The following is a 27,257-nucleotide window of genomic DNA, read 5'->3' on the forward strand; positions in this document are numbered from 1 at the left end:
GTCCATCACCCATTTTGTATGATATGTTATGAATTTACAAAACGTACGATATGTTACGAATTCTAGTTAGGTGGCTTAGGAGTTAGGTTAAAGGGTGAATGGTTAAGGTTAGGGTTAGGGGAAGGGTTAACTCAAAGGGTTAAGGTAAGGGTTAGGGTTAGGGGAAGGGTTAGCTAAGTAGTTACAAAGTAGCTAAAAAGTAGTAAGTAGTTGAAAAGTTGCTAATTAGCTAAAATGATCAAGTTTTCTGTGATGAGATTCAAACTCGCAACCTTTGGGTTGCTAAACACTCACATTATACACCGACCCATCCATTCTACTTTAGTTTTTGCTTTAAGTAAGCATCTATCTTCTGTAACCATATCAAATGTAACATATCCCTCTCATTTGAGTGTCCCGGATTTTCGTTTACTATGTTACACCACATGACCAAAAGTATGTGGACACCAAAATCAGGGGCATTAATATGGAGTTGGTCCCCCCTTTGCTGCTATAACAACCTCCACTCTTCTGGGAAGGCTTTCCACTAGGAACATTGCTGTGGGGACTTACTTCCATTCAGCCACAAGAGCGTTAGCGAGGTTGGGAAATTATGTTTGGCGATTAGGCCTGGCCCGCAGTCAGTCGTTCCAATCCATCCCAAAAGTGTTTGATGGGGTTGGGGTCAGGGCTCTGTGCAGACCAGTCAAGTTCTTCCACACTGATCTCAACAAACCATATCTGTATGGACCTTGCTTTGTGCACGGGGGCATTGTCATGTGGAAACAGGAAAGGGCCTTCCAAAACTGTTGCCACAAAGTTGGAAGCACAGAATAATCTAGAACATCATTGTATGCTGTAGCATTAAGATTTCCCGTCACTAGAACTAACAGGCTTATCCCGAACCATGAAAGACAGCCCCAGACCATTATTCCTCCTCCACCAAACTTTACAGTTTGCACTATGCATTCGGGCAGGTAGCGTTCACCTATTATCTGCCAAACCCAGATTCGTCCGTTGGATTGACAGATGGTGAAGCATGATTCATCACTCCAGAGAATGCTTTTCCACTACCCCAGCGTCCAATGGCAGCGAGCTTTACACCACTCCAGCCAACACTTGGCATCGCGCATGGCGATCTTAGTCTTATGTGCGGCTGCTCGGCCATGGAAACCCATTTCATGAAGCCCCCGACGAACAGTTCTTGTGCTGGCGTTGCTTCCAGAGGCAGTTTGGAACTCGGTAGTGTGTGTTGCAACCGAGGACAGACGATTTGAATGCGCTATACGCTTCAGCACTAGGCGGTCCTGTTCTGTAAGCTTGTGTGGCCAACCACTTCGCGGCTGAGCCGTTGTTGCTCCTACACGTTTCCACTTCACAATAACAGCACTTACAGTTGACCGGGGCAACTCTAGCAGGGCTGAAATTTGACTTGACTTGTTGGAAAGGTGGCATCCTATGGCGGTGCCACGCTGAAAGTCACTGAGCTCTTCAGTGAGGCCATTCTACTGCCAATGTTTGTCTATGGAGATTGCATGGCGGTGAGCTCGATTTTATACACCTAATGCTTTCTCCTGCATGGAACTGTACGGTGGATAGACTAAACTGGCGCCCACTATCAGAGAAAGTTGCATTCTCTAACTATCCATTACACCAATGACTTCACCTTTGTGCGATAATGTACTTTTCAAAGCTCAACTCTGTGCTGCTTTTCGCTCCATTGAACTGTGTAAAGTAGACAGAGCAGGGCAGTGTGTTTGAGCTACTGTAATAGATTTGACAGGAAGATATGGCTATTTTGGACAATGCTTACGGCAGTGCCAACACCCACAGGAAGGAAGTAGCAGGAGAACGTGATGCTCTGAACTGGACACATCCTGTGACTACAATGAAGAACGCTTAAGTGAGCTGTGACGACACTGACGTGGGGAAATGATTTGAATCATAAGACATTAATTATTAACGCTGGATTCAATCCGTATCGCCGAAGTGTCGCGGAAGACCCGAGGTTAAAATGTAAAGATCATTTCCTATTGAGCCGACATATGCAGTGTTTACCGTGAATGTAGTCTCCACTATAGCCATATTGCCTTTAATTGTCAATTACGCTATTGGTGGCTGCGTTGTTGCTCAGCACAGATGGTGTAGTTATCACAGGCCTGGAGTCACACACTGCCTGTTCCTGCTCTCTCACTCTACCCAGCCTGCAGCCCACTTTGGTCATTAGTCCTGAGAAAACACACGCGCACGCACACACACACACACACACACACACACACACACACACACACACACACACACACACACACACACACACACACACACACACACACACACACACACACACACACACGCACAACGGTCCCACTCGGGTCATTAACTGACTCCTGATGGAACCAAGGTGCCCTGTTCCCTAAACAGGAAGAGAACAGGAAGTGGGTCATAAGTGTGTGTGACGGTAAACAACCTGCCGACAGTATTTGTGTTTTCTAATCGACTTCCTGTAAGAGAATTTAGTCAGGCGATGTTTACCTCCAATACACTGTGTAATGGACCAGGTGCTGTGGTTGTTGTTCTGGTTCACCGGAGGGCTCCACAGAGGAGATCCAGTTCGCAGTATACTGACTACCACTCTCATGCACTGGGAGATTCCCATATTGGACCAGAACACATGCATGTCCGTAAATTACAAGAGTTATTCCCTATATGACATGTCCTAGGAAGACCGAAATTGCGAAAAATTGGTAATTCTGATCAATGTAGAATTTACAGCCAAAATGTGTCACCATCGATACGGAAAGCTCTGCTTCAGCAATAGTTGCACAGCATGAGGAATTCTATCGAAGGCAATGAGATGTTGGGAAATAATTACAGAGTTGGGTTAGGATTGTGTGGTTGATGTGTGATGAAGACAGAGCTGAGATGGCCACAATAATGTTGGTCTTTACCACAGGAGATTGGTGGCACCTTAACTGGGGAGGACTGTGTGCAATGGCTGGAGAGGAATGGGTGGAATGGTATCAATGGTTTCCATGTGTTTGATGCCGTTCCATTTACTCCAGTCCAGCCATTATTATGAGCCCTCCTCCCCTCAGCAGCCTCCACTGGTTTCTACTGAGAACCAAAGTAAATGTATGTGGTCAGATTGGCCATGTGTAGATGACCACAATATGTTGGTCTGGTCTCGACAGACGGCCAAAGTAATGCAAGTGGTCAAATGAATAATAACTACAGTGGATCATAGAGACTGATACCATAATGCTGTACAGTAGGAATGTTTGGCTCATACATGACCACAATGTTAATACTGGAACAGATCATCCTATTGAGAGTGTGCGTAGGAGCTGTCCACAGCAGACCCAGTTCTCGCTCCCCCTAATTTGTGACGCAATGTGAAAGTCTTCCCTCGCTCTCCCCAGGGAGGTGTGGGGCCAAAACCAGACTCCTCCATGAGATGAATTACCCCCACGTCCCTTTCTACCTCCTTCCATCCCTCCTTCCATCTGTCCCCTCATGGTGATTCATCTTAAATCTTTCACAGTGGAGCCTACATAGCGACTCACTGTGAGGTAGTAGGCCCATAGCCCAGTTCTGTCTGTCTGACAGACCCGGAGCCTTTACTTGTTATGCCTCTTATGTTACTGGTTCCCCCCAGTCATCTGTCCCTCACACTCAACCACGCACCACTAATAACAAACTGCAGGGGAGAGGGAGGACGTGGCCCTGGACCAAGGCTTACGGTACAGTAATGCAGGACTGGGATCAGGGATGGAGGGATGGAATATCATAAAAACCTACACTCGATCCCTGCGATGTCAACAACTACAGACCAGTATCCCTTCTTTCTTTTCTCTACAAAACTCTTGAGCGTGCCGTCCTTGGCCAGCTCTCTTGCTATCTCTCTCAGAATGACCTTCTTGATCCAAATCAGTCAGGTTTAAAGACTGGTCATTCAACTGAGACTGCTCTTCTCTGTGTCACGGAGGCTCTCCGCACTGCTAAAGCTAACTCTCTCTCCTCTGCTCTCATCCTCCTAGACCTATCTGCTGCCTTTGATACTGTGAACCATCAGATCCTCCTCTCCACCCTCTCCGTGTTGGGCATCTCCGGCGCGGCTCACTCTTGGATTGCGTCCTACCTGACAGGTCGCTCCTACCAGGTGGCATGGCGAGAATCCGTCTCCGCACCACGTGCTCTCACCACTGGTGTCCCCCAGGGCTCAGATCTAGGCCCTCTCCTATTCTCGCTATACACCAAGTCACTTGGCTCTGTCATATCCTCACATGGTCTCTCCTATCATTGCTACGCAGACGACACACAATTCATCTTCTCCTTTCCCCCTTCTGATAACCAGGTGGCGAATCGCATCTCTGCATGTCTGGCAGACATATCAGTGTGGATGACGGATCACCACCTCAAGCTGAACCTCGGCAAGACGGAGCTGCTCTTCCTCCCGGGGAAGGACTGCCCGTTCCATGATATCGCCATCACGGTTGACAACTCCATTGTGTCCTCCTCCCAACACCCTGTCGTTCTCCGCTAACATCAAGGCGGTGACCCGATCCTGTAGGTTCATGCTCTACAACATTCGCAGATTACAACCCTGCCTCACACAGGAAGCGCCGCAGGTCCTAATCCAGGCACTTGTCATCTCTCGTCTGGATTACTGCAACTCGCTGTTGGCGGGGCTCCCTACCTGTGCCATTAAACCCCTACAACTCATCCAGAATGCTGCAGCCCGTCTGGTGTTCAACCTTCCCAAGTTCTCTCACGTCACCGCGCTCCTCCGCACACTCCACTGGCTTCCAGTTGAAGCTCGCATCTGCTACAAGACCATGGTGCTTGCCTACGGAGCTGTGAGGGGAACGGCACCTCCGTACCTTCAGGCTCTGATCAGTCCCTACACCCAAAGAAGGGCACTGCATTCATCCACCTCTGGCCTGCTCGCCTCCCTACCTCTGCAGAAGCACAGTTCCAATACTTTTCCCCTTAATAACCAGCACACTTCTGTATGTTGTAAAAGCCTTACATGGTCAATGCCTGTATCATTGCATAGTGCAGAAAATACACAAGAGTTCAGGGGCCTTGTTTTAACAAAGTTGACCATTTTCACTGTAGTGTCCAAAACATCTTTCAAGCTGTCAGGCATTCCTTTGGTAGCAACAGCCTCTCGGTGGATGCTGCAATGTACCCAAGTGGCGTCGGGAGCAACTATGCGCCATCATTACAGATACCAACACATCTTGACCACCAAAGTCCATTTGATGTCACAAAGCTGTCCAGTACTTTAAAAATATCCTCTCCTGTTGTCTTGGTTTCCAGTGGTTTGCAGAAGAGGATGTCTTCCTTAATTGATTCCCCATAAACGTAACGGACATATACCAGGAGCTGTGCCAGGCTCGCTACGTCTGTTGACTCATCCAGCTGTAATGCATAGAATTCACTGGCTTGTATGCGAAGCAGTAATTGTTTCAAAACATGTCCTGCCATGTCACTGATGCGTCATGAAACAGTATTGTTTGATGAAGGCATTGTCTGTATAGTTTTTTGGGCCTTTTCCCCCCAGCATTATCCCAGCCATATCCGCGACAGCAGGAATAATTAAGTCCTCCACAATAGTATGGGGCTTGCCTGTCCTAGCCACTCGGTAGCTCACCATATGAGACGCTTCTAGCCCCTTCTTATTAATGGTATCTGTTGCTTTTATACATGTCTTACTACTCAAAAGTCATCTTAATTCTCGCTCAAAAAACTCCTGTGGTTTATTTTTCAAATTGGCATGTTTTGTTTCTAAATGTCTGCGCAAGAGTGAAGGTTTCATCGAGTTGTGAGAGTGCTTTTTCACATATAACACACTGTGGCTGAGAAACGGCACTACTCCCAATATAAGTGAACCCCAAATCAATGTAGTTCTCATCATATTTGCGTCTCTTTGATGGTCCAACGTCCCTGTCTGTTGTTCGGTGCTTTCCCGGGGGCAGTAGCTCTTCGGCTGCATCAGATTCACAACTGTCAGTGTCCATGCTAGCTGGGCAAACAACAAATGTAGAATTACTGATGCTAGCATTGGATGTGCTCGTGGAAGCAGAACAACTTGTGTCGCCGACAGGTGCAGGTGTAGTACTCCTGGTAGTAGCAGTACTACCAGTAGAGCTGGTATGTGTCTCTATGGACGCGAGCCTTACTTTTTTTAACCATTTATCAATTTTATAGCAAACGGAATGAGCAGCAGCTACGTTTGGCTACATACGGACCGTTAGTGGAATCTGCACGAGAGAGTAACAGTTAATGTGATTGGATGTTAATTATTTGACTAGGCTACCTGTATTTTACATTGTGTTGTTATTTCGCTAGATGGTTGAATTTTATTTTTGGCAGTGAAACGATGCTACTCAGGCGAGAGAAAAAAACTCACCTAAAAGTATAGCCCCGTTGGAAAATATAAATGGACTGTTTGAAAATGTGAAGAAAATGATTTTCATATTAAAAAAAAAAATGTGAATCACATTTTTATTTGGCATACCCCCCGACGGCATTGAGATTGTGCTGACCCTGGTGCTAGAGGGGGTACGCAGCTGGAGGGTCAATGTTTGAAGGGGTACGGGACCATAAAACATTTGGGAACCACTGCTCTAGTTGATCGATTGAGTCTTTTCGCTCTTATTTTACTTCCACAGGTCTGGGTCAGTCTAATCCGCCTTTATGTCTGTGTGTCTGAGTCCCACCAGAGAAGAGGTCAGGTCTGCCGCTGGCTCTGTCTGCACCTGGCTCTGTCTGCCCCTGGCTCTGTCTGCCCCTGGCTCTGCTGGCTGCTGTGGAGTGTCAGTCACACAAACTGACTGTCAGACCTAGGACTCTGTCCCCATCTCTTGTGTGCCAGAACACGAGGCTGTGAGTTTGACTGCGGGTTGGGGCTCGAGACTGAAATCTGATCCGGGAACAGACTCCTCAACTCCTTTCACGTCTGATTAAGGTGAACACTTTAAGGACTTAAGAGACTACACAGTTGTCAAAGACTGTTGGGCTGTTTGGATTGGGCTCTGTGGATGTTGGTCTTTCTCCCTGGTGTATTTTCATTGATTACGCTGTAGAACGACTGACTGACTCTTGTTAAAGCGATGACTACTAGTGTTTTTAACCATGCCGAATGAAGCTATACTTACTCTATGGTAAGCGATGGCAAACAAAACATATGACGGCGTGTTGTTGCAGATAAACGTGCTGGTATTTGTAGACCTTAATAAACCACAATGTGAACATTAGTCTGAACATGGCACATTCATGGAGAAGCAGTATCTCTTAAGACAGCATCAACAGACAGGGTGTGTTTGTCTATGAAACAACCAACAGTTACGAGCGTATTTGAGTGATGCTTGATTGGGCCTGTGGTTGTGGGATTGTAGTGTTTTATAGGGTATTGGGTTTATGTAAAGTGTGTTTGTGGGATGTTATACGGGGATAGTGGTTGTGTAAGTAACCCGCTTCGGAAACTGTTAGCTTGGACGTTAAGACGTTGTTATTCTGTAGGCTTCTGTTTTTCTCAGAAGTCATTTTCTGGCCTGTTTTAGTGTACATTTGAGTTGATATGCCTTTAACACAATGGAATAGGATGACAATTGTACACTGAGGGGTATGGTCTAGCATATACAACATCTCCACAGCATCCATATTAGGAAATCTCTCAAAACGTTATGGCTTCATCTTCTAACAGTGTGCGAGAGGCTCTATCCCACCCTAGCACCCAGGCTTCCTCAACAGAGGGAAAAGCCTTGAGGGAGACGCACCTGTTTAAGCTAAGCCCTGGTGGCAGCTAATGAGCTGTGACTGTAATCGGTGTGCAAGGCTGATTTGTAACGAGCTAAAGGCTTTAAGTGAAATGGCTCCAGCAGCTGGAGTTGCCATCACCCGCTGCTGCGTGGCTAAAGGGGGCTTATGGGGGATGCGGGTCCAACGGAGCCTCTACGGTTCATTCCGCCGCCCATAGGTCTGACTCGCTAAGGCCCTTTGACGAAGGCAACATTGTACCACTCCGGAGCTTTCGTTCACACAGTGGAGAATGACGACAGAATTGGCTAGGGTGTCTTACCATTTCAGGACAGGCTTTGTGGATGTGCTCAATGTGTCAAGGCGTTTAGGTGGTTGGGTTGGGGTTGGGTTTATGAGAGCATGCCTGAGTGACCATAAAAGAACATCCTGGAAAAAAATGACGTGGGAAAAAGCAAACATAAAATGCACCAAAGTCTTTGCAGGTGTCTACGCAGTATGTTGTTGAGTTACACTCAAATGGTGCATGTCTCTATGCTTAGCGTTGTTAAAACAGATGGTTCATAACTAGAGGCTCATTTCTTTCGTTATAACTTATTTATGTCTTCATTGCCAGTGGACAAGCTCTGCTTTGGCAGCCGTGTTTATTCACAGAGTAAAATGGGTCTTTACAGAGTAAAATGGGTCTTTTCTTCTCCCTAAATCAATTGTTTGTTTTTTTATCCCAGACTCAATTCAGTCTCTTTCAGACTCATTGAGATGTTGCTCAATGATAGCATTTAAATTGATTCGACATGCTTCATTAGCCTGCTCCAAATAGAGCCAACAACAGACAAAACATTGAGCACTGCGCTGCCAGACGACAAACAGACAAACTCAAACACAAAGCAGCCGCTGATCCCCAGACACAAATACGTACTGGAAACACATGGATGCACGCAAGCAAGAACGCATGCGGCACACACACACACGCGGGCGCACGTGCACACACACGCGCGTGTGCCCTCGTTCACCCACCCACCCACCCACCAGACACGCATGCACGCACACACACACACGCACGCACGCACGCACACACACACACACACACACACACACACACACACAGTCTGGTCTGTCTGAGTGATACAGGATCCCTGGCTCAGATCAACAACACCCCACACCTCAACCCCCACCACACCCACAACTGCTTGAACCCACTCCCTTAAACCACAAACCCACGGCTCTTAATGTCACCGCACCAAAGCTCGCCACCCTAAGAGTTTTTGACCACAGAAAGACGTCTGGGAATCAGAAAGAGAATGCGGAGTCAGAGGTTTTACGTTAGAAACAAAAACTGTATTAATATGTTAAATAGCATACACTTACACCGCATGCAGGAGAGTTCATTAAATAAGACATAAATACAGCAAACATTCACATTAGGTCCCATAAAAGAGACCCCTCCAACGAGTTACAAACCACACATATCAACGACTGGAATTCTCACTTTGTTACAGTTCAACATTGACACTTTGAACACAAAGTATGTCAGAAATACAATTTTTTTCTTCAAACTATTGCTGATAGTAGCTGCAGGATGGAGCTCCACAAAAATCTAAAAACAGGCAAAAACAAATGACATTTTGGCAGCAAAAGCTTTATCATTGTTTTATTCATATTCACTGTACTATTTGTGTTGATACCCCTTAAATACTGTTTTCAGAATAAGACCTGGTAGGCCTCTGCATAGTGAACGCAGCCCTAATCTACTCAAATCATCAACAGTCAAAACATGATTAGAAGGGACGACTGCTCGAGATATAATGCTTTATCTCATGTTAACTCATTGACACACCAATCATGAACTAAAACGTTAGGATTTAGAAATAATTGACAAAAAAGGCCTAGGGGACTTGGGCTATTTAACAACGCTCTCTCCTCCGTCACATTCTGGTTGGTTTAGAAGATACGATCAGAAACAATATTTGGAGAGAAAGCAACAGGACTCACTTTTCTCGAACTAAGAAAATAAACGGAAGATTGAGCGACGCTTGTGTTACATATTCTGAAGTCACTCTCGTAGGCAGGAAACAAAGTGCCACATTTCCAAATAGTTACTTCACACAAACGGATTCCGGATTTTAACAGAACTGTGTGTCGTGTATACTGGCACTTCAAGCTCTCCTTTTTTTCGTCAGTGCCCATATTCCTCCACCACCCTTTCCTTCTCTTCTTTTCTTTCTCTTCCTCCACCTCTTCATCCACCTCTTCCTCCACCTTTTCCTCCTCTACAGGCAAGTTTGTATGCCAGTGAAAGCAATCACGGCATGGGAGCAAGTGGGAGTTGTTAAACTCCACACTTCTCCTGGCTGCCTTCGCAAGCCAACCAAGGAGGATCGCATAGCTGTCCCCTGACCCCCACCACCCACATTAACCCAACTCATTTAATATCCCTCCACCATCCATTGTAAAAACACACCCATACCGTCTGCGGCCCCATTCACTGCCCCCTATTCCTTATTTAGAACGCAGCCCAATTTCATACCCTCACCTCTATCCCCTCACCCCTATCCCATCCTCCCTGTCCCTTCACTCCTCTGACCCCCCCCCCCCTTTCCCTACAACCAGTGCCCTTGAAAGGAGAGCATTCAGCGAAGTCCGTCAGTGAGAACATTGTATTTTAACAACAGAGAGAGAAAGATCATGGCTAATCCTGTATTTAAATAATGAACCAGTGTTTACAAAGCACCAAGCAGAACATTCCGCCGGCTCCAACGACCCTTCTATTCTCCTTCCATTGTCAGGAACGACACAACTAGGAATGGTGGGAACTGGAGTCTAGCTGATAAAACAAACAGGCCTTTTCTCTGTTGAACCGTCAACAATCGTCTCATGAAAACGTTCCGTTAAAGCAATGCTCTGGTGTGTCGTTATGGCTGAGTGTGTGATGGATGATGTGCGAGTGCACTTGTATGTCCACTCAACACTGCATGTTTGAGAATGTACTGTACGGTTGTGAATGACTTTCAGGGTGATGGGATTACACTGCTAAAAACAACGGCGCTTCGGTGTTCCAGAACCTCTTTGAAGGCAATACCGTGCATGAAGTGAGCCACAGAACCCTTTTTTTAAACATTCTATTAAGCCCCATTTCTTCCAGAAGAAGTATGATGAGGTGCAGGGCAAACAGACTGGAGATGCTGTTTTAAGGGGTACATAATGTGGAATGGGCTCATGGACCAAAGAGAGATGGGCGCCATAAGGGGTTAAAGGTCATCAGTCGTAGCAGTCCAACCCCACACAGTATTTACAGCACGGTACAGTCAATCCATAGTCATATACAGAGTCACTGACGTTGCAATGGTGAGGAGGGGTCCCTTGGTGAAAACAGTTGAGGGTTTCTTCATGAAGTCAATGAGAGTTGATGAGTGCCATGAGTCCCGGTCTCTCTCTCGCTCCCTCCTCCCCCCGTCCACATCAGTCTCAACCCTTAACACTACGGTCTGTTGGCAGTGTCTCTCTTCCTGCAATACATGTAACTACCACCTCTTCCTTTTCTCTCTCAGTCTCTCATTAATCGTGTCATGTGGTCCTTCTCTCAGTCCTCTATTTCCCTCCCCCTCTCCGTTCCCCCCTCCCCTCTACAGCTGTAGGCTGGTGACGTCCCGCGGCGTCCGGTTGCGTTCCCCGGAGCCCTTGTTGCGGGCCTTGCGTGCGCTGTCCTGCGCCTGCCGGTACTTGTCCAGCATGCTCTTGTGTTTGCGCCGCAGCTTGTCGTTGCACCACAACTTCTCGCAGTACTCCTCCACGTGCGGCAGGTTGGACGGGCCAATCAGCTGCATGATGTCCTTGACCCAGGAGCGCGGTTGGCTGAGGGGGCCGGTGCTCCTGTGAGCGTGGCAGGGAGGCCAGGCCCGGTAGCCCTTCGCCCCCTGGGGACCGTCGAGGGGGGCATCGTCACGGGCCAGCAGCTCGCTCAGTGTGTCCCCCTGCAGGACCTCCAGAGAGAGACGGGTGAGGGTCTGGGTGAAGCCGTGCTCGCGAGAGCGACACACGTACACACCCTCGTCCTGACGGAGCACACGGCGGAACAGCAGGCCCTGCTCCGTACTCATCACCCGCTCATCCAGCTTCACCTGAGAGGTGGGGAGGGAGGGAGGGAGGGGAACATATCGGGAGAAGAAGAACAGAAAGAAGAAAGAGGGGTTAAGTGAGATGGAGGGATGATGAGGTATGGCACAGAGAGGGAGGAGGGGAGGGGAGGAGGGGGGTGAGATGGGGAGGGGGCAAAGTCCAAGTTGTGCTTTTTTTTCTCTTTTCTCAGCTTGGGTGGCTAAGAAGAATTTTGCCATGAAATTCATCAACTCTTGTTTTTTAGTCCGATCTCTCTGCCGGGGCATGTGTTCTTGCCAAAGCAAACAGGGCAGCTTGTTCTCTCCAAATGAACAGCTGAGAGCCAACGATTCTTTGGTGGGAAATAGAGAGCTGCTCTAATGCCTTAATACTGTACTTATATGCTTGACTGAAACATTCGTTTAAGCCTCGGGAAACCACAGAAACCCTGGCATGGGAGAAACTGGAGCTTCACTGTGACAGGTCACTGAGCAGGAGCGGACCTGACTTGACTCTCGCTCCTACTAAAACTTCCCATCTCTCAGTCTCTCTCAAACCTCCCCTTAAACCGTCCCCTGAAGTACTGACTCGGCCCTCTAGTTTCAGTTTCTTCGCTTGTTCTCTTTTTCTCTCATACCTCGTATTGCTCCATCTCTCGCTCTGTCCTCCGTCAGACTAACACTCTCGCGATCCCTCCACCTCTGTCTCTCACACACTCTCTCTCTCTCTCTCTCCCCCTCCATCCGTCCCTCCATCTCACCTCCTCCTTGCGGTCGTCTCGTTGGAGCAGCCATGTGACGGTGGCCTGAGGGGAGCGGGGGATACACTCCAGGAAGGTGCTGTTGTTCTCTGCCCCGTACACAACCCTTTCCTCTGTCCCATCCAACCCCTCCACTGCAACACACAACAGGTACAACATACATTCAAATACACACACTTAGAACTGTGATCTGCAGAGCATGTTGTGGTCTCAAGTAGGCCCTGTGACTTTTGGTCGTGCCGTCTTCAGCTATGTCCGACAATAAGTCTCCCTTCTTAGCGCCTTTATTCGACGTTAGTGTAACTCAATTCAAAACTAAACCACTCCTTGACCCGGGAGAGACCTTTCATCACCCCTCACGCACGTCTCCAGGTGAGCGAACACATCCTCCGCTCCTCTGACTGCTACAGATTTCTGTCTTTTGTTCCCCCCCCCCCCCCCCCCTCTGCCTGTCAAGCGATGCTCCCCTCTCACACACGATGACAGACCGACGGGGATCTGTCTTCTCAGCACAGGTGAGACGAGATTTAGTGAAGTTTCTCCGTAAACATAACCTAGTTTCCATTACTTGGTCAATTCAAAGGTCCTTCGAATGACGACCCTCTGCGTGTCCGTGTGTAATGTAATTTCACACACACTACCAGTACGTGTGTGCATTTCAAGCGTGTTTCACACTCATCTCATCCCGTGAGAAAAAGGGACAAGGAAGCAAAGTGCAGCACGACGTGTGCATGTTTGAGATCCTCTGTGTTTCTAGGTTGTGTTAAATGTCTGTGTACAGTATATACAAATGAGAGTTGTTCAACATAAAGCATGTTTCATGTTGCTATCCCTCTGGTTCCCAACAGAGGGATAGACATGGACATCACGCCTCAGTCAAACACAGCTTGTATTCCAGCTGATAACTTCCCTCTAGACCTGACACTGGGCTATACAATATAAACTACACATGATTTATAGTGGCCTTTGGTCGTTCAACCTATAAGCTGTTTACAGTTTGTGTCTTGTTCGCTCTCCCCTAAGCCGAAATCAGAGATCCTATTTATATTTCTATCTCTAAAGACCCAGGGTGGATCCAACGCACCCTATTCCAGTATATAGTGCACTACTTTTGACTAGAGTCCTGGTCAAAAGTGGTGCACTATGTAGGGAACAGGGTGTCATTTGGGATAAAGACCCAGTGTTTGTCCTCCCTCACCTCTCAGAGTCAATTGCTTCTCAATGGACGAGTTTGCCCTCTGTGACCTCCAGGAACAAATACCCTGGGTTCATTTCCGCTTGGCCACCATGACAGCCAGCCCCCCCCCACCCCTCAGTATACACACCATTGTAATAACCATTCCTCAACAGGATATTAGCGTGCCCTACTTTCCCACAGGGGCACTTGGCTTGTTGTCTCAGTACTGTATCTAATTTTCACATACTCTATCATCTTCACTCGTTTTTAATTCCTTTCCACATTCCTTCCTTTTTACAAATCTTTTCTCTTTCTTTCCCTCTCTCTCTTCCTCTTTCTCTCCCCCAATACCCCCCCCCCACTCCCTCATTCCACCCTCGTCTCCTCCCTCCCCCTCCCCCTCTCTCACCACTGAGGTTCTGCTGGTCCATACACTGCAGAGCCAAGTTGGCCGGCCGCCCTCACTCCCCCCTCCCCCCACCCCCCCTCCTCCTCTCTCACCACTGAGGTTCTGGTCCATACAGTACTCCCCCCCCACCCCTCCTCCTCCTCCTCTCTCACCACTGAGGTTCTGGTCCATACAGTACTCCCCCCCCACCCCTCCTCCTCCTCTCTCACCACTGAGGTTCTGGTCCATACAGTACTCCCCCCCTACCCCCCCCTCCTCCTCTCTCACCACTGAGGTTAAGGTCCATACAGTGCCTCCCCCCCTCCTCTCTCACCACTGAGGTTCTGGTCCATACAGTACTCCCCCCCCCCACCCCTCCTCCTCCTCTCTCACCACTGAGGTTCTGGTCCATACAGTACTCCCCCCACCCCTCCTCCTCCTCTCTCACCACTGAGGTTCTGGTCCATACACTGCAGGGCCGGGTTGCCATGCCTGATGTCCTGCCGGCGATAGCGGCGTTTGCTGAGCGAGGTGTAGCGGGTGCAGGAGGTGCCGTCCCAGGCGCAGTAGGGGTCTCTGGCCAGGCAGCACTCCGCACAGGCCTTCCCATACGTCTCACACCTGTGGAGCCTCAGCTGAGCCACACCCAACGGAGAACCCACGAACAGTGCTTGCTGTGTGGGGAAAGGCATCAGAGTACAACCAGAGAATGAGAATGGAAAGTCTAGGCTATAGGATTTATCATAAAGTAGGCTTCAGTGCGTGCAGGCCTTCTCTAACTAAATGTGAACTGTGATAAAGAATGAACATTTCCTCACCCTTTTTACTGAGATGTCCAAAGAGGTAATGGGCGTTGGCACCTTGATAAAAATGAGAATATTACATTTAATTCGCATTCAGCCTTTGTGAAAGGGTTTGGCTTTGAAATATACAGTGGGGATATGAAGTGGAGGAGGAGGAGGAGGAGAAGTACAACGTTATCTAGTTACCTTAAAGACCTGCAGCTCCTCCAGAGTGACCTCCTCTGTGTCCAGTGAGTTGCCGCTGCGCAGGGCGATGACCTTCAGCACCGTGCCAGTGTCTGGGGTCAAGGGTCAAAAAACGGTCAACTTAGCAATCACAATACAAACTGGTTTCCTAACCAGTCACCACTATGTCTAACGACAGAAAACGGCTAAGTGTGATATATTTGGGACTGACCTGTGCCTATGAACATGACGTCATACTGTCCATCCTCCGCCTCCACGCGGTCCACCACGATTTGTTTGAGGCGGTAGGGCACGTTGGCCTTGACCAGCACAGGCTGCCTCATGGCTGGGTACACCGGGCGCCACATCAAGGGGTGCCCCCGGGCAAACTGAAGCACTGAGTCTGGGAAGTCCTTGGTACTGCCAAACTGTCTGCCAGGCTGATTGGTTATTTTACTGGGGCACTGGAGACAGGAGGAGAGAGAGAGGAACTCTTAGGTAATCATGTCATAAAAACGTATGATTTGTCTGAAACGTAAAAGAGTTTTAGGGGAATGTGATGTGAATGCTTTATGCAGCGCCGTTTTTAGAGGTCACTTGATATGTCATATAGTAAGTTAGGTCTGTGTTTTTCTGTGACTCCCTGACCATGTTTGGCTGGGAGTCATATTCAACACTGTGCTTGAGAAGATTTCGTCAAATCCTGCCATAACATTGACTAACCATTAGGAATTTTTGACAGCGTTGAAACTTATTATTTCAGTTCATGTAAGTTGGAATTGACATGGAATTTCACCACAGAAGCCTATTTAAATCCTGAATTGACTGGAATTCATGAGGAACTGATCCCAACTCTGATGTCTGACCAAGCAGTAACTAAGCACTCTAACCGCTTGCAATCACTGTAAAGAGGTACAGTAAGTGAAAACGGGTGAGAAAGAAAGGAGGGGAGTAAAAAAAATATTTGGCAGCATTTCTATCTACATTTCATCTACCCTATCTACTAAGTGTGCACAGCCACTAAGCGCTAAATCACAGCAAAGTGCGCAATTACACAATAGCCTTCAGAAACAGTACTGTGTTCTCTGTTAGCGGTCGGAGATGACAGCCACATGTCTCCATGGTGCAAGACAGAGGTAGCTGGCCAAATGGCACCCTATGGGCCCTGGTCAAAAGTAGTGCACTACCCCTATGGGCCCTGGTCAAAAGTTGTCACGGTTGTCGAAAGGAGAAGAGGACCAAAGTGCAGCGTGTGTCTTTCCACATTTTATTTATACTGTGAAACTATGCAATACATAAATGCACTGAATGAAAAAACAACAAACCGTGACACAGAGATGAACACATACACAACTCAAAATTAATCACCCACAAAACCCAGGTGGAAAAACCCCTACTTAAGTATGATCTCCAATTAGAGACAACGAGGACCAGCTGCCTCTAATTGGAGATCATCCCAAACAAAACCCCAACATAGAAATACAAAACTAGAACCTAAACATAGAAATAGAAAACATAGAGAGAGAAAAACCCTGTCACGCCCTGACCTACTCTACCATAGACAATAACATCGTTCTATGGTCAGGACGTGACAAAAGTAGTGCGTAGAGTGTACAAAACATTAAGAACACCTGCTCTTTCCATGACATAGACTGACCAGGTGAATTCAGGTGGAAGCTATGATCCCTTATTGACGTCACCTGTTAAATCCACTTCAATCAGTGTAGATGAAGAGGAGGAGACCGGTTAAAGAAGGATTTCTAAGCCTTGAGACAATGGATTGTGGATTTGTGCCATACAGAGGGTGAATGGACCAGACAAAATATTTGAATGGGGTGTGGTACTAGGTCCCTGGCACACCAGTTTGACTGTGTCAAGAACTGCAACGCTCCTGGGATTTTCAGGCTCAACAGTTTCCCGTGTGTATCAAGAATGGTCCACCACCCAAAGGACATCCAGACAACTTGACACAACTGTGGGAAGCATTGGAGTCAACATGGGTCAGCATCCCTGTGGAACACTTTCGACACCTTGTAGAGTCCATGCTCAGATGAGTTCAGGCTGTTCTGGGGGCAAAAGGGGGTGCAACTCAATATTAGGAATTTGGTGTTCCTAATGTTTTGTGCACTCAGTGTATAGGGAATAGGGTGCTATTTGGAGCCCACCCAGAGCCAAGTCAGTCAGCTCTATACTGATAGAGTCACTTAGGGTGTCAATGGATCATTGGTGATCCTCAGGAATGAGCAGACTGTAGCAGACTCCACCAGCATAAGGAGAGTGTCAGTATAGGAGCATTTAGATAACCCTGGTAGAGCCTTACAGTAACAATGTGAGGGAGGGTAGACCTGGGGAGGGCTGAGCCCAGGCTGTGGGATATCAGAATGAACTACATCAAGCTAAGACCAGGCTCTTTTCGGGAATGCAGCTAAAGGCTGGACACAATCCCTGGACAGAATCCCTGGACAGGAATCCAGGTGAGATTGCTTCCATTGTGTCTTCTTCTCTTAACCTTTTCAGTGAGTTTTCATTAAAAGTGAGGGTAGAACCCTGAATGACTTGATGGCAGGGGTTAATAGTGAGGTTTCTCTCTCTCCCTCCTTCCCTCCCTCTCTCTCTCTGGGTTGTTCTGGGCCAGGACATTCTTCTTAATCAGGCCTGTGTGTGTGGAGTAAAACCACAGAGGTGCCGACTCTGCTCTGACACTAGGGCCCTATATGAGGCTAAATTACAGCGATGCGGATGAGAGGAGAACATGAGACAGAGCTGCTGAAGGGTAGAGGAAAACCAGAAGGACCAACAGAAACCACAAGGTCTCAGCTGGACTAGCTCTTTATGTTTTTAACTAGGCAAGTCAGTTAAGAACAAATTCTTATTTTCAATGATGGCCTAGGAATAGTGGGTTAACTTCCTGTTCAGGGGCAGATGACAATGACAGATTTGTACCTTGTCAGCACAGGGATTTGAACTTGCAAACTTTCAGTTACTAGTCCAACACTCTAACTACTAGGCTACCTGCCGCCCTAATCACTCAGTTGGAGTTTATCCCGCTCTTTTTTCTCATTTCTCTCTTTCTCTCTCTCTCTCCATCTCTCCCTCTCTCTTTCTCGCTCTCTCTCTCTCTCTCTCCAGTTTGAACACCTGCTCTCTCTCATACAAGCAGGCTGACAAGGAGGCTGAAATATATTGCTATTGTGTAGATGCGGCACAGTAGCCTGCAGTAGGGTATTCTGAGTACTACTCACCACCCCGGGTCTTGGATAGGGCACTCTGCCCTCGTAAGCCCCCCACTGGTAGTCCGGCCCCTCCTTGTGCGCAAACGGCCCATTGAAGGCTTCCCGGATGTCTGCCATACGATACACGCACACTGCAAAGCCCTGGAACACGTTACTAGGGGAGAGAGGAACGTTTAATGTCACTGACTGATTTCGCTAAGGTTGAGTTCCTCTATGGTACATGTTAAAGCTACAGACTGGGACTCAAAACCCAACAAAATGGCCGCCCCGCCGCTTGTTTTGGTAAACAGCTGAGTGATGGAGCCGGAGAAATGTAACCACTCTCAAATTCATAGACGGAGCTGTGGATGTGTGCAACCGTGTGTGTGTGTGGAGCTCACCTGATGGTGCTGAAGATGGCATAAACATCTGGGTTCTTCTCATCCTTGCCTCTGAGCAGGAAAATACCCTCTGTGAAATACAGAGTACTTTTGTGAGTGTGTTCAAATGTTGTGCCTGCGAGACTAAATTATTTGCATAAATGATTTGTGCAAGTGTACGTGTGCGTGTGTGTGTGTGTCTCACCCAGCTCGTCGAAGTGTGTGTTGATGCCATGAGGCCCAGGTACAGAACACACCAGTCTGGCCTTGATGAAGGTGCTCCATTTATTCACCAGAACTCTCTGTCCACCTGCGTCATTCTACAGGAGGACACAGACAACACACCACCATCACCGTGATCATCACCACCGTCACCAACACATCTCTATCATGCAGAGAACACACACACCATCCACGGAGAATATCCAAACACTTCATTCTCTGTAAGGGAAGAGAGAGAGAGAGAGAGACTAGTGGCGCACACTGTCTAGACATACAGTATCATTCTCAATACGAGACAAACAAAGCATAACCATTATCTATACAGCAGCAGGACCAAAAAAAGCAGAGCAGAGCACCTGTAGAGCACATTCACACAACAAAGCAATAGAGGACAGGAGCACACGGCTAACTACCTCTGGCTGGCCTCTCCTGTGGGAAAGTTGTCTAGTAAGCCCTTCTATAACCACACGCTGGACAGCGGGGAGCCAGAGAGCAGGGGTTATGAGGATATAATCACAGGAGCTTTTCTTCTCCTCCATACTGTATTGTACAGTATTGTTGTAGAGCTAGCGTACAGGCAGACATGGTTGTTTAATAGACACCGGGGCTGTGTAAGCTGTCCGGGATCAGATCAAACACAGATAATTGCTTTCTTGTTTTCTTGGCAGGATCTGGTTCTGTTCTGGTGGAACTGATAATAACAGACAGTGTTTAACAATGCCTTGGGGAGGGGTACAGAGGAAGAAATACACTGTATATGTATGGAGAGATATTTGGGGGGGGATTGGCGGGCCTGTGTGTGTGTGTGAACCATATAATTATAAGTGTGTGCATAGGAAGACAATCTATGCATTGTCAAGACTCTAAAGCAGAGTCTCTTGGGGACATCTGTAGTTAGCTGTGGTGTGTGCGCATGTGTGTATGTGCACGTGTATGTGCACGTGCGTATGCACGTCAGAAGGGATGTATGACTGTGTGAGAGAGATGGAAGGTATGCACGCTCTGACTCTTCATACCAGAGCACATCCGACAGCTGTGTGTGTATGGACATAGAAAGACGCCAAATGCTGGGGAATGTCAGCTCTCCCCGCCCGCCAGCCGGACGCTTGTCTCTCCCTCTCCATCCGCCTCTGTGGCCTGGATTAACTATTACAGACCCTCTCTGTAAGGCAATACTACAATCACATCTCCCCACAGCGAAACGTTAAACTCTCACTACGTCAGGGCTGCAGCCCCACTGTGGAAATCACCCACAGCCATGATCCAGTTCCCATAGCCCCAGATCATGGCATGGTCTAAGAGGGGTTGAAGACTGACCTGGAGTCCTGGAGAATGAACCATCAGGCACCAGAGTCAATAATAAATCATGAGACTGTACGGTTCCTCTTACCGCACATACTCGTCCCACGCGGGTGTGGATGGCTCCCTCCCTGTCCCCGGCCTCCATGGCCTTCTCCGTGAAGAAGAAGTACACCTTGTCATTGTCACGGTCATCGTTATCAGGGATGAGGTGGGCCGCAACAAACTTAGGGTCTGGAGGGAGGGAGGGAGGGAGAGAGAGAGGGAGAGCGAGAGAGAGAGAATGAGAGAATGAGGGAGGGAGGGAGGGAGGGAGGGAACAGGAATTAGTCCGACTTGTTTACCAGGTGGTGTCTATGGAAGTTGTAAGAACCAAGTTGTATAAAATGGTTGTATAATGTATTTGTTTTAGGTGTGTATTCAGTGTGGGCAGTGAGTACAATATAGTTCCAGCACCATGCAGTAGTTTCTGGTCCGTCTCAGTCCTCATGGTGGAGCGACCTCCCAGACTACGGAAGATCACTGAGTCTCTACCCAGGAAGTCTGCAGTCAGCCCTGTGTAAAGCTCCCCACCTGGGAACAGACAGGGCGAACAGGATGGAGGGAGAGCGGAGGGGAGGGGGAGGTAGTAGAGACAGAAAAGAGAGGAGAAGAGAAAGCAACAGAGAGGATTAAAGGTGAGGAGAGGAGAAGAGAGAGCGGGGAGAGGAGGGGGGACAATGGGAAGCGAACAGAAAAGAAAGGAGATGTGGAATGATGAGGAAATAAGGAATGGCAGGGAAGAACTTGAATGATGAGAGAAATGCAAAAGTGGCCAACATAGTGAAACACTACCCCCTCCTGAACCCCAAACCACATGTCCTGCTTCCCTAGAGAAGGTTCATAGACTGGACAGAAATCAGATCACCCGTCTGTAACAGTATCTCCCACTGAATCAGACAGCATCCCCAAATGAACTAGGATCAATTGATATGCTACAGTATCCCTGCTCTGCATGATAAAGAGCTCAGGTCCTGTTCCTAACAAGAGTATCTTCACCTAAATGAGCCATGTCACAGATAGAGCACTGCTCCCTAAGCCCTGTCATCACTTCACTGACTGAGGATGTATGTGCCTGTGTAGGTGTGTGCCTGTGTGTGTGTGTGTGTGTGTGTGTGCGTGTGTGTGTGTGCATGCGCGTGCGTGTGTATGTGTCTATGGCTCCAATGATCGTATCCCAGCCAAGGAGCTGAATTGTAATAGCAGCTAGCTGTACAGAGACAGTGGGTTTGCCTTACATCCCTGAGTACGCACAAACAGATAGGCAGGCTGGGTCCTAGTTCCACCGAGTCCTGAGCTGTGTGATGAATACAGACTTTGACTCCACCGAAAGGCAATAGCTTCTTATGATAGCTGACCCCGGAGATAGAGGAGATGCAGAGATACATCAGGGGGATGTGTGTGTTTGTGTTACTGACCTCCATCTCCTCCTCTCGCCAAAGAGCTCTCTTTTCAAATGTGGAACTCAACGGCCGTGACAAATACTCTCTCTCTCTCTCTCTCTCTCTCTCTCTCTCTCTCTCTCTCTCCTCTCTCTCTCTCTCTCTCTCTCTCTCTCTCTCCTCTCTCTCCCTCCCTCCCTCCCTCTCCCTTTGATGAATCTATCCATTGAAACCTAAATGAAAAGTTTGACAGCAGCGACTCCTTAATCCTGACCAGAAGGTCCCTTCAGAAGGAACAGAGAGGATAATATATGTGTGTGACGCAACAGTGTAAAACATGTACGTAACTTGCATCTGCATTATGTTAGTGTGCGAGTCTATGTTAAGTGTGGGTTTTTCCACGCTAGTTCACACAGTGAGCTTTGATGGAATAGTTCTTTGTTTTTGTAGGGTTATTTGTCCGTACATCAGTGTATCAGTCCAACGTTCTGCTGGACCTTTGGCCGTCCCTGCGTGTCTGCCTGCCAGATGAAATGCATCTTGGGACAGATCCTCAGGTTTGTGGGGTTCAGACGCAAAGTGGATCGAGGCGGGGTGGGAAGACACACACACACACGCACTACTTTTCACCCCTGCATGTCGATGCAATACATCACTTATTTCACAAGCTAAACGTCGAATGACAACAAAAGAGGAACACCCTCACTGCAGTGTATCTCCCAGAGCCAGTAACCTCTCTCTGCTGTCGTATTGAAATAAACATACGATTTAATAACAAAGAGGACAGGACCTACCAATAAAGGTGCTCGCGAAGGGGAGGCTGGGGTCGTGAGGAACCTTCCCCCGTCCGTTCTCCACATTGGTAGGGTCCATGGTGAAAACATGCTATTAGGGGGGAAATAGAGAGAAAACATGGGGTTAGGAAAAAGTCAGATATCACATATAATTAGAATATGATTTGAATGTTTACCTTTATGCGCCCTAAGGCAAACTGGCTTCAATTCCTGAACTAATTATATATATTTCAACATTTAGATACAGTACATCGCTCTAGTACGCCATCAAATAAAACACTTAATTTAATGTATCTCTATGCCCTAGTATGGTAGTGACTCTTTGACTGTGGTGATGTCATCAGTGAGGGACAGGACAGGGGTAACACACTGACAGTATGGACAGATACAGACAGGCAGGACGACAGGATGAGCTCCAAGTGAATCAGGACCCAGATGAATGTCCTCTCTGTGAACTCTCCACTAGTCTCCAGCTCTGGGTGTAAGTTCCTAGTGCAGACAATAGGAGCATTGTGGTCCTCTGGTTGTATGACATTGAAGTCAGCAGGACAAAAATACACTTACTAACGCTACGCCCAACATAATGATAAAATAACGCTGTATTTCCTTGATTTAATATCTCTTTCCAGTAAGTGCCCTTCCCTTGGCTTCGGCATATACAGCCCAGCTAGCACATTTGGTTCCTTGGAAGTCGTGGGAACGTACGTTTTAGGTTTCACATTGGTTCTGGGAATGAAGCCATACGTTTCCTGACCGGTAAAACATTTTTTTTAAACGTTATGAGAACGTAAGTGAAAAATGTTGCCTGTTCTGAGAACGTTCATTTTTAGGTTGCAGGGAGGTTCTAAGAATGTTTTACTATGGTTCCCTGAAAGTTTTCCTGGGATGTTTTATTAATGTTCTGAGAATGGAATTTGTAGGTTATTTGAAGGTAATTAAATAATGTTCTGAGAACATTCTCTGAATTCTGTGAATGTTTCTAATGAAATGTAAAGGTTGTTTAGATAATTTTTTTCTTTCCCTGAATGTTTCAATGACACTTAATAACACTGCTAGATTAGGTTAACTGTTTAGAACTACACGCACAGATAGGACACATGGAAATTCATTTGCTTAGGCATTAATCATGAAAACACATTTATTTGACTCTGGGGAAGTAGATAAGGGGCCACATTTCCAAAATCCCAAAGTATCTCTGTAAAGGTCCAATGCAGCCATTTTTATCTTAATATCAAATCATTTCTGGTCAATAATGAAGTACCTTACTGTGATTGTTTTCAATTAAAATGGTCAAAAATAAACAAAAATAGCTGCTTAGCAAAGAGCAATTTATCAAGCAAGATTTTTGCTAGGACTATCTGGGAGTGGTCTGAGTGGGCAGGGGAAAACTGAAAACTAGCTGTTATTGGCAGAGAGGTGTGGTACTCTCCAAAACTCCATCCCACTAAAACAGGCTGAAACTCTTCCACTAAATGGGCATTATTATAATTTTCACAATTTCACAGTATTATTACGACCTCATAGTGTGGAAATATACACTGAGTGTAAGACAACATTAGGAACACCTGTTCTTTCAATGGCATAGACTGACCAGGTGAATCAAGGTGGAAGCGATGATCCCTTATTGATGTCACCTGTTAAATCCACTTCAATCAGTGTAGATGAAGGGGAGGAGACCCTCTAGAGTCTTAGCCAGGGGAGGGGGGGGGGGTTCTAAGCTAACATATGGAATTGTTTTAAGATGGTCATACCGAGGATAATTTAGCTATTTGATTTTGAATTTTAAGACCACTTAAGGTATCAAAAATGTATATTGATGAAACATTGAATTTGGCATTACTGCTATTAGCCCATAGAAATGCATTGAATAACAGATTCACTACACGGAACAACAGATAGTGCCCCAAAATGTCGGACCTTATTTTAGGCACTAAACTATCTCCATATATACTGTACTTCCATTCATTTTTTTTTAAACTAGTACGGGGGACCTTCAGACGAGTCTTATGGGGCTTGTGAGCAAAACAACTGACATGTATGTGTTCATGAGAGTCTCGCCTTTCCACAGAGGGGTCACATTAGTGTGTAGCCCAAACTGTTTGGACGCTACAGACAGAAGTTGGCTGAAGAGGCTGTACCGACTTCGCACAAGTCCCGCTCGTGGGGGTCGTGGAGCAAAACGGAGAAGTCGAGAGGGATCATAATAGTTTCTAGGCCAAACCGTTCGGGCGCTTTAGACGTTTCCGTGAGAAGATTGATTTTCCGGATGTCTTACGGTCTGACAAACACTGCTTTTACTGCAGATGGGGAAGGGCAATATCGGCGGACGCGGTGGATTGCGATGCAGCCCATGCAACAAAAAAAAAACAGATATCTCTAGCTTAAACAAACGGATTTTGATGAGGATTATTTTATTATGTTAATTTGATTCACGGGGAGCTGGTGGAAATTATAGGAGAAGGGTTAAAGAAGGATTTTTGAGATAATTAAGACATGGATTGTGTATGTGTGCCATTCAGAGAGTGAATAGGCAAGACAAAAGACTCAAGTTCCTTTGAACGGGGTATGTTAGTACTAGGTTTGAGTGTGTCAAGAGCTGCAATGCCAATGAGGTTTTTCACGCTCAACAGTTTCCCGTGTGTGTCAAGAACGGTCCACAACCCAAAGGACATCCAGCCAACTTGATACTGTGGGAAGCATCGTAGTCAACATGTGCCAGCGTCCTTGTGGAACGCTTGACACCTTGTAGAGTCCATGCCTCGGAATGTATGTTTTTAATTAACATTCTTCCATCGTTTTTAGAATGTTACTAAAGTTTTCTGAAATTCCCACAGAAGAACGTTGTTTCTTAACGTTCTCTGAATGTTCTGAGAACATGCCTTTAAATAGAACCATGAGGAAGCCTGTGGGAAACATTTTGTTGAAGTACTGAAGTTCCCACCTAAGAAACATATGGTTCTCAGAATGTTATGTGCTAGCTGGGTATCCTGTACCATTGTATGCAAAATAACCATAGCACAATTATGCTCTAACCAAGGTCTAAGAAACATATGGTTCTCAGAACTCAAAGTGCTAGCTGGTAGGGATCCCCAGCGGTACTATGACACCTCTACTTGGCCATAAAGTGTCCCAGACGCCCAGTGAGGAGGATGTGAGGTTGAAGGTTGTCTTTGATCTCCACAATGTGTCTTTCTATGGTTTCTGCATGCTGAATGTCAGGGCCTTGACCTCTAGGAAGGGTCACTATTAATAGTACAGTAATGTACAGTATACTGAATATGGGACAGGCCCAGGGTATGTAGTGGGATAGCAAAGGCCCCAGCATTGAGAGCAGCAGGTCAATAGTTCCCTCGCTAAGTCAGTAGTCTCTCTCTCTCTCTCTCTCTCTCTGTCTGTCTGTCTGTCTGTCTGTCTGTCTGTCTGTCTGTCTGTCTGTCTGTCTGTCTGTCTGTCTGTCTGTCTGTCTGTCTGTCTGTCTGTCTGTCTGTCTGTCTGTCTGTCTGTGTTTCTCTCTCTATGTTTGTCTCTCTCTCTCTCTATGTTTGTCTCTCTCTCTCTTTCTGTCTGTCTCTCTCTCTCTCTTTCTCTCTCTCTCTCTCTCTCTCTGTGTCTGTCTCTCTCTCTCTCTCTCTGTCTGTCTGTCTCTCTCTGTCTCTCTTTGTATCTCTCTGTCGCTCTCTCAGTCTCTCTATCTCTCTGTCTGTCTCTCTCTTTCTCTCTCTCTATGTCTCTGTCTCTCTCTGTCTCGCTCTCTCTGTCTCGCTCTCTGTCTCTCTCTCTGTCTCTCTCTCTGTCTCTCTCTCTGTCTCTCTCTCTGTGTCTCTCTCTCCCTTTAGCAAGCGGTACAGGATCTCTGCTGTTTCTCTCAGTGATCTAAATAAACACAGGAACTCCAGATATTACTCTCTGGGCTTCACACATCCAGTACACAGTACTATGCACGCACACTAGACTCATATTGTATCAAATCAATTTTGTAATTATCGTGAGCAGACAATCTTCAAATTCCACTTATGTCTCTCCTCTGCTTTCTGAATCTTCATAATTCAATGTCACTTATCTTTTTCCCATAATCCACTGCTCTCAACCCTTTTTCCCATTCCATCCTTTATCTCTCCTCATTCCCGCTCCTGATGTACAACTCTACCTTTGTCTGTCTCACTTTCCCTCTCTCTCAATAATGGCTATTTTTGGCTATACCTCATTTGTCATCCTTACTCTTTCAGCACCTCTCGTTTGCCTCTCCCCGCCCTCTCTCTTGCTCTGTCTCTTTCTCTCCCTCTCTAGGCACTTCATCCGTAGCTCTCTCTTTCCCTCTCTTTCTATCTACCACCCCCTCTCTCTCTCTCCCTCCCTCGTTCCCTCTGTGTTGACTCATGGTAGAGACAGGAGACTGGTGCTGGTCGTGTCTGCTGTTGATAAGAATGTCCAGGTCATGCTCTACTCAGCCCTGCCAAGCCAAACAGCCCAGCCACCCCACTACCGTGCCTGGGCCACTGACACATCTACTGGCACACACAGACACACACACACACACACATATTCATGTGCACGCTAGCACACACACACACATATATGCTAAGCTGCTCTCTCTCTGCTCCTTGGGTCAATGTGTCTGTCTCCATCCTCCAGCTCTTTATCCTCCTTCTCTCCCTCTCTTTCACTCTACAAGTAAGCGCAAACGTCTTCTGTTTTCTGTCTGCACCTACAACCTTTCCCTTCTCCCTTCCTTCCTTTCCAGCTTGCTCCTTCTCTCATGATCTCTTTAAGGCGAGACAGCATGGGAAAGATGCACTCT

The 27,257-nt window shown here is 47.1% G+C and overlaps 1 protein-coding gene across 2 annotated transcripts in view; it reads right to left on the reverse strand.

The window, feature by feature from the left end:
* Positions 1 to 9,059: 9,059 nt before the first annotated feature.
* Positions 9,060 to 27,257, reverse strand: part of LOC115166225 (semaphorin-3G) — a 64,695-nt gene continuing 46,497 nt past the window's right edge. For both annotated transcript variants that reach the window (XM_029720047.1, XM_029720048.1), the window contains exons 5-16: positions 22,460 to 22,550; positions 20,701 to 20,817; positions 20,336 to 20,478; positions 18,929 to 19,043; positions 18,745 to 18,814; positions 18,374 to 18,518; positions 15,364 to 15,595; positions 15,153 to 15,244; positions 14,982 to 15,023; positions 14,612 to 14,837; positions 12,599 to 12,732; positions 9,060 to 11,861 (exon numbers count right to left, since the gene is read on the reverse strand). In XM_029720047.1, the coding sequence (XP_029575907.1) occupies positions 11,367 to 11,861; positions 12,599 to 12,732; positions 14,612 to 14,837; positions 14,982 to 15,023; positions 15,153 to 15,244; positions 15,364 to 15,595; positions 18,374 to 18,518; positions 18,745 to 18,814; positions 18,929 to 19,043; positions 20,336 to 20,478; positions 20,701 to 20,817; positions 22,460 to 22,550 (1,902 nt within the window). In that variant the 3' untranslated portion in view covers positions 9,060 to 11,366. The remainder of the gene's footprint in view (positions 11,862 to 12,598; positions 12,733 to 14,611; positions 14,838 to 14,981; positions 15,024 to 15,152; positions 15,245 to 15,363; positions 15,596 to 18,373; positions 18,519 to 18,744; positions 18,815 to 18,928; positions 19,044 to 20,335; positions 20,479 to 20,700; positions 20,818 to 22,459; positions 22,551 to 27,257) is intronic.

This window comes from Salmo trutta, chromosome 28, assembly GCF_901001165.1.
Source record: "Salmo trutta chromosome 28, fSalTru1.1, whole genome shotgun sequence".
Classification (NCBI taxonomy): domain Eukaryota; kingdom Metazoa; phylum Chordata; class Actinopteri; order Salmoniformes; family Salmonidae; genus Salmo; species Salmo trutta.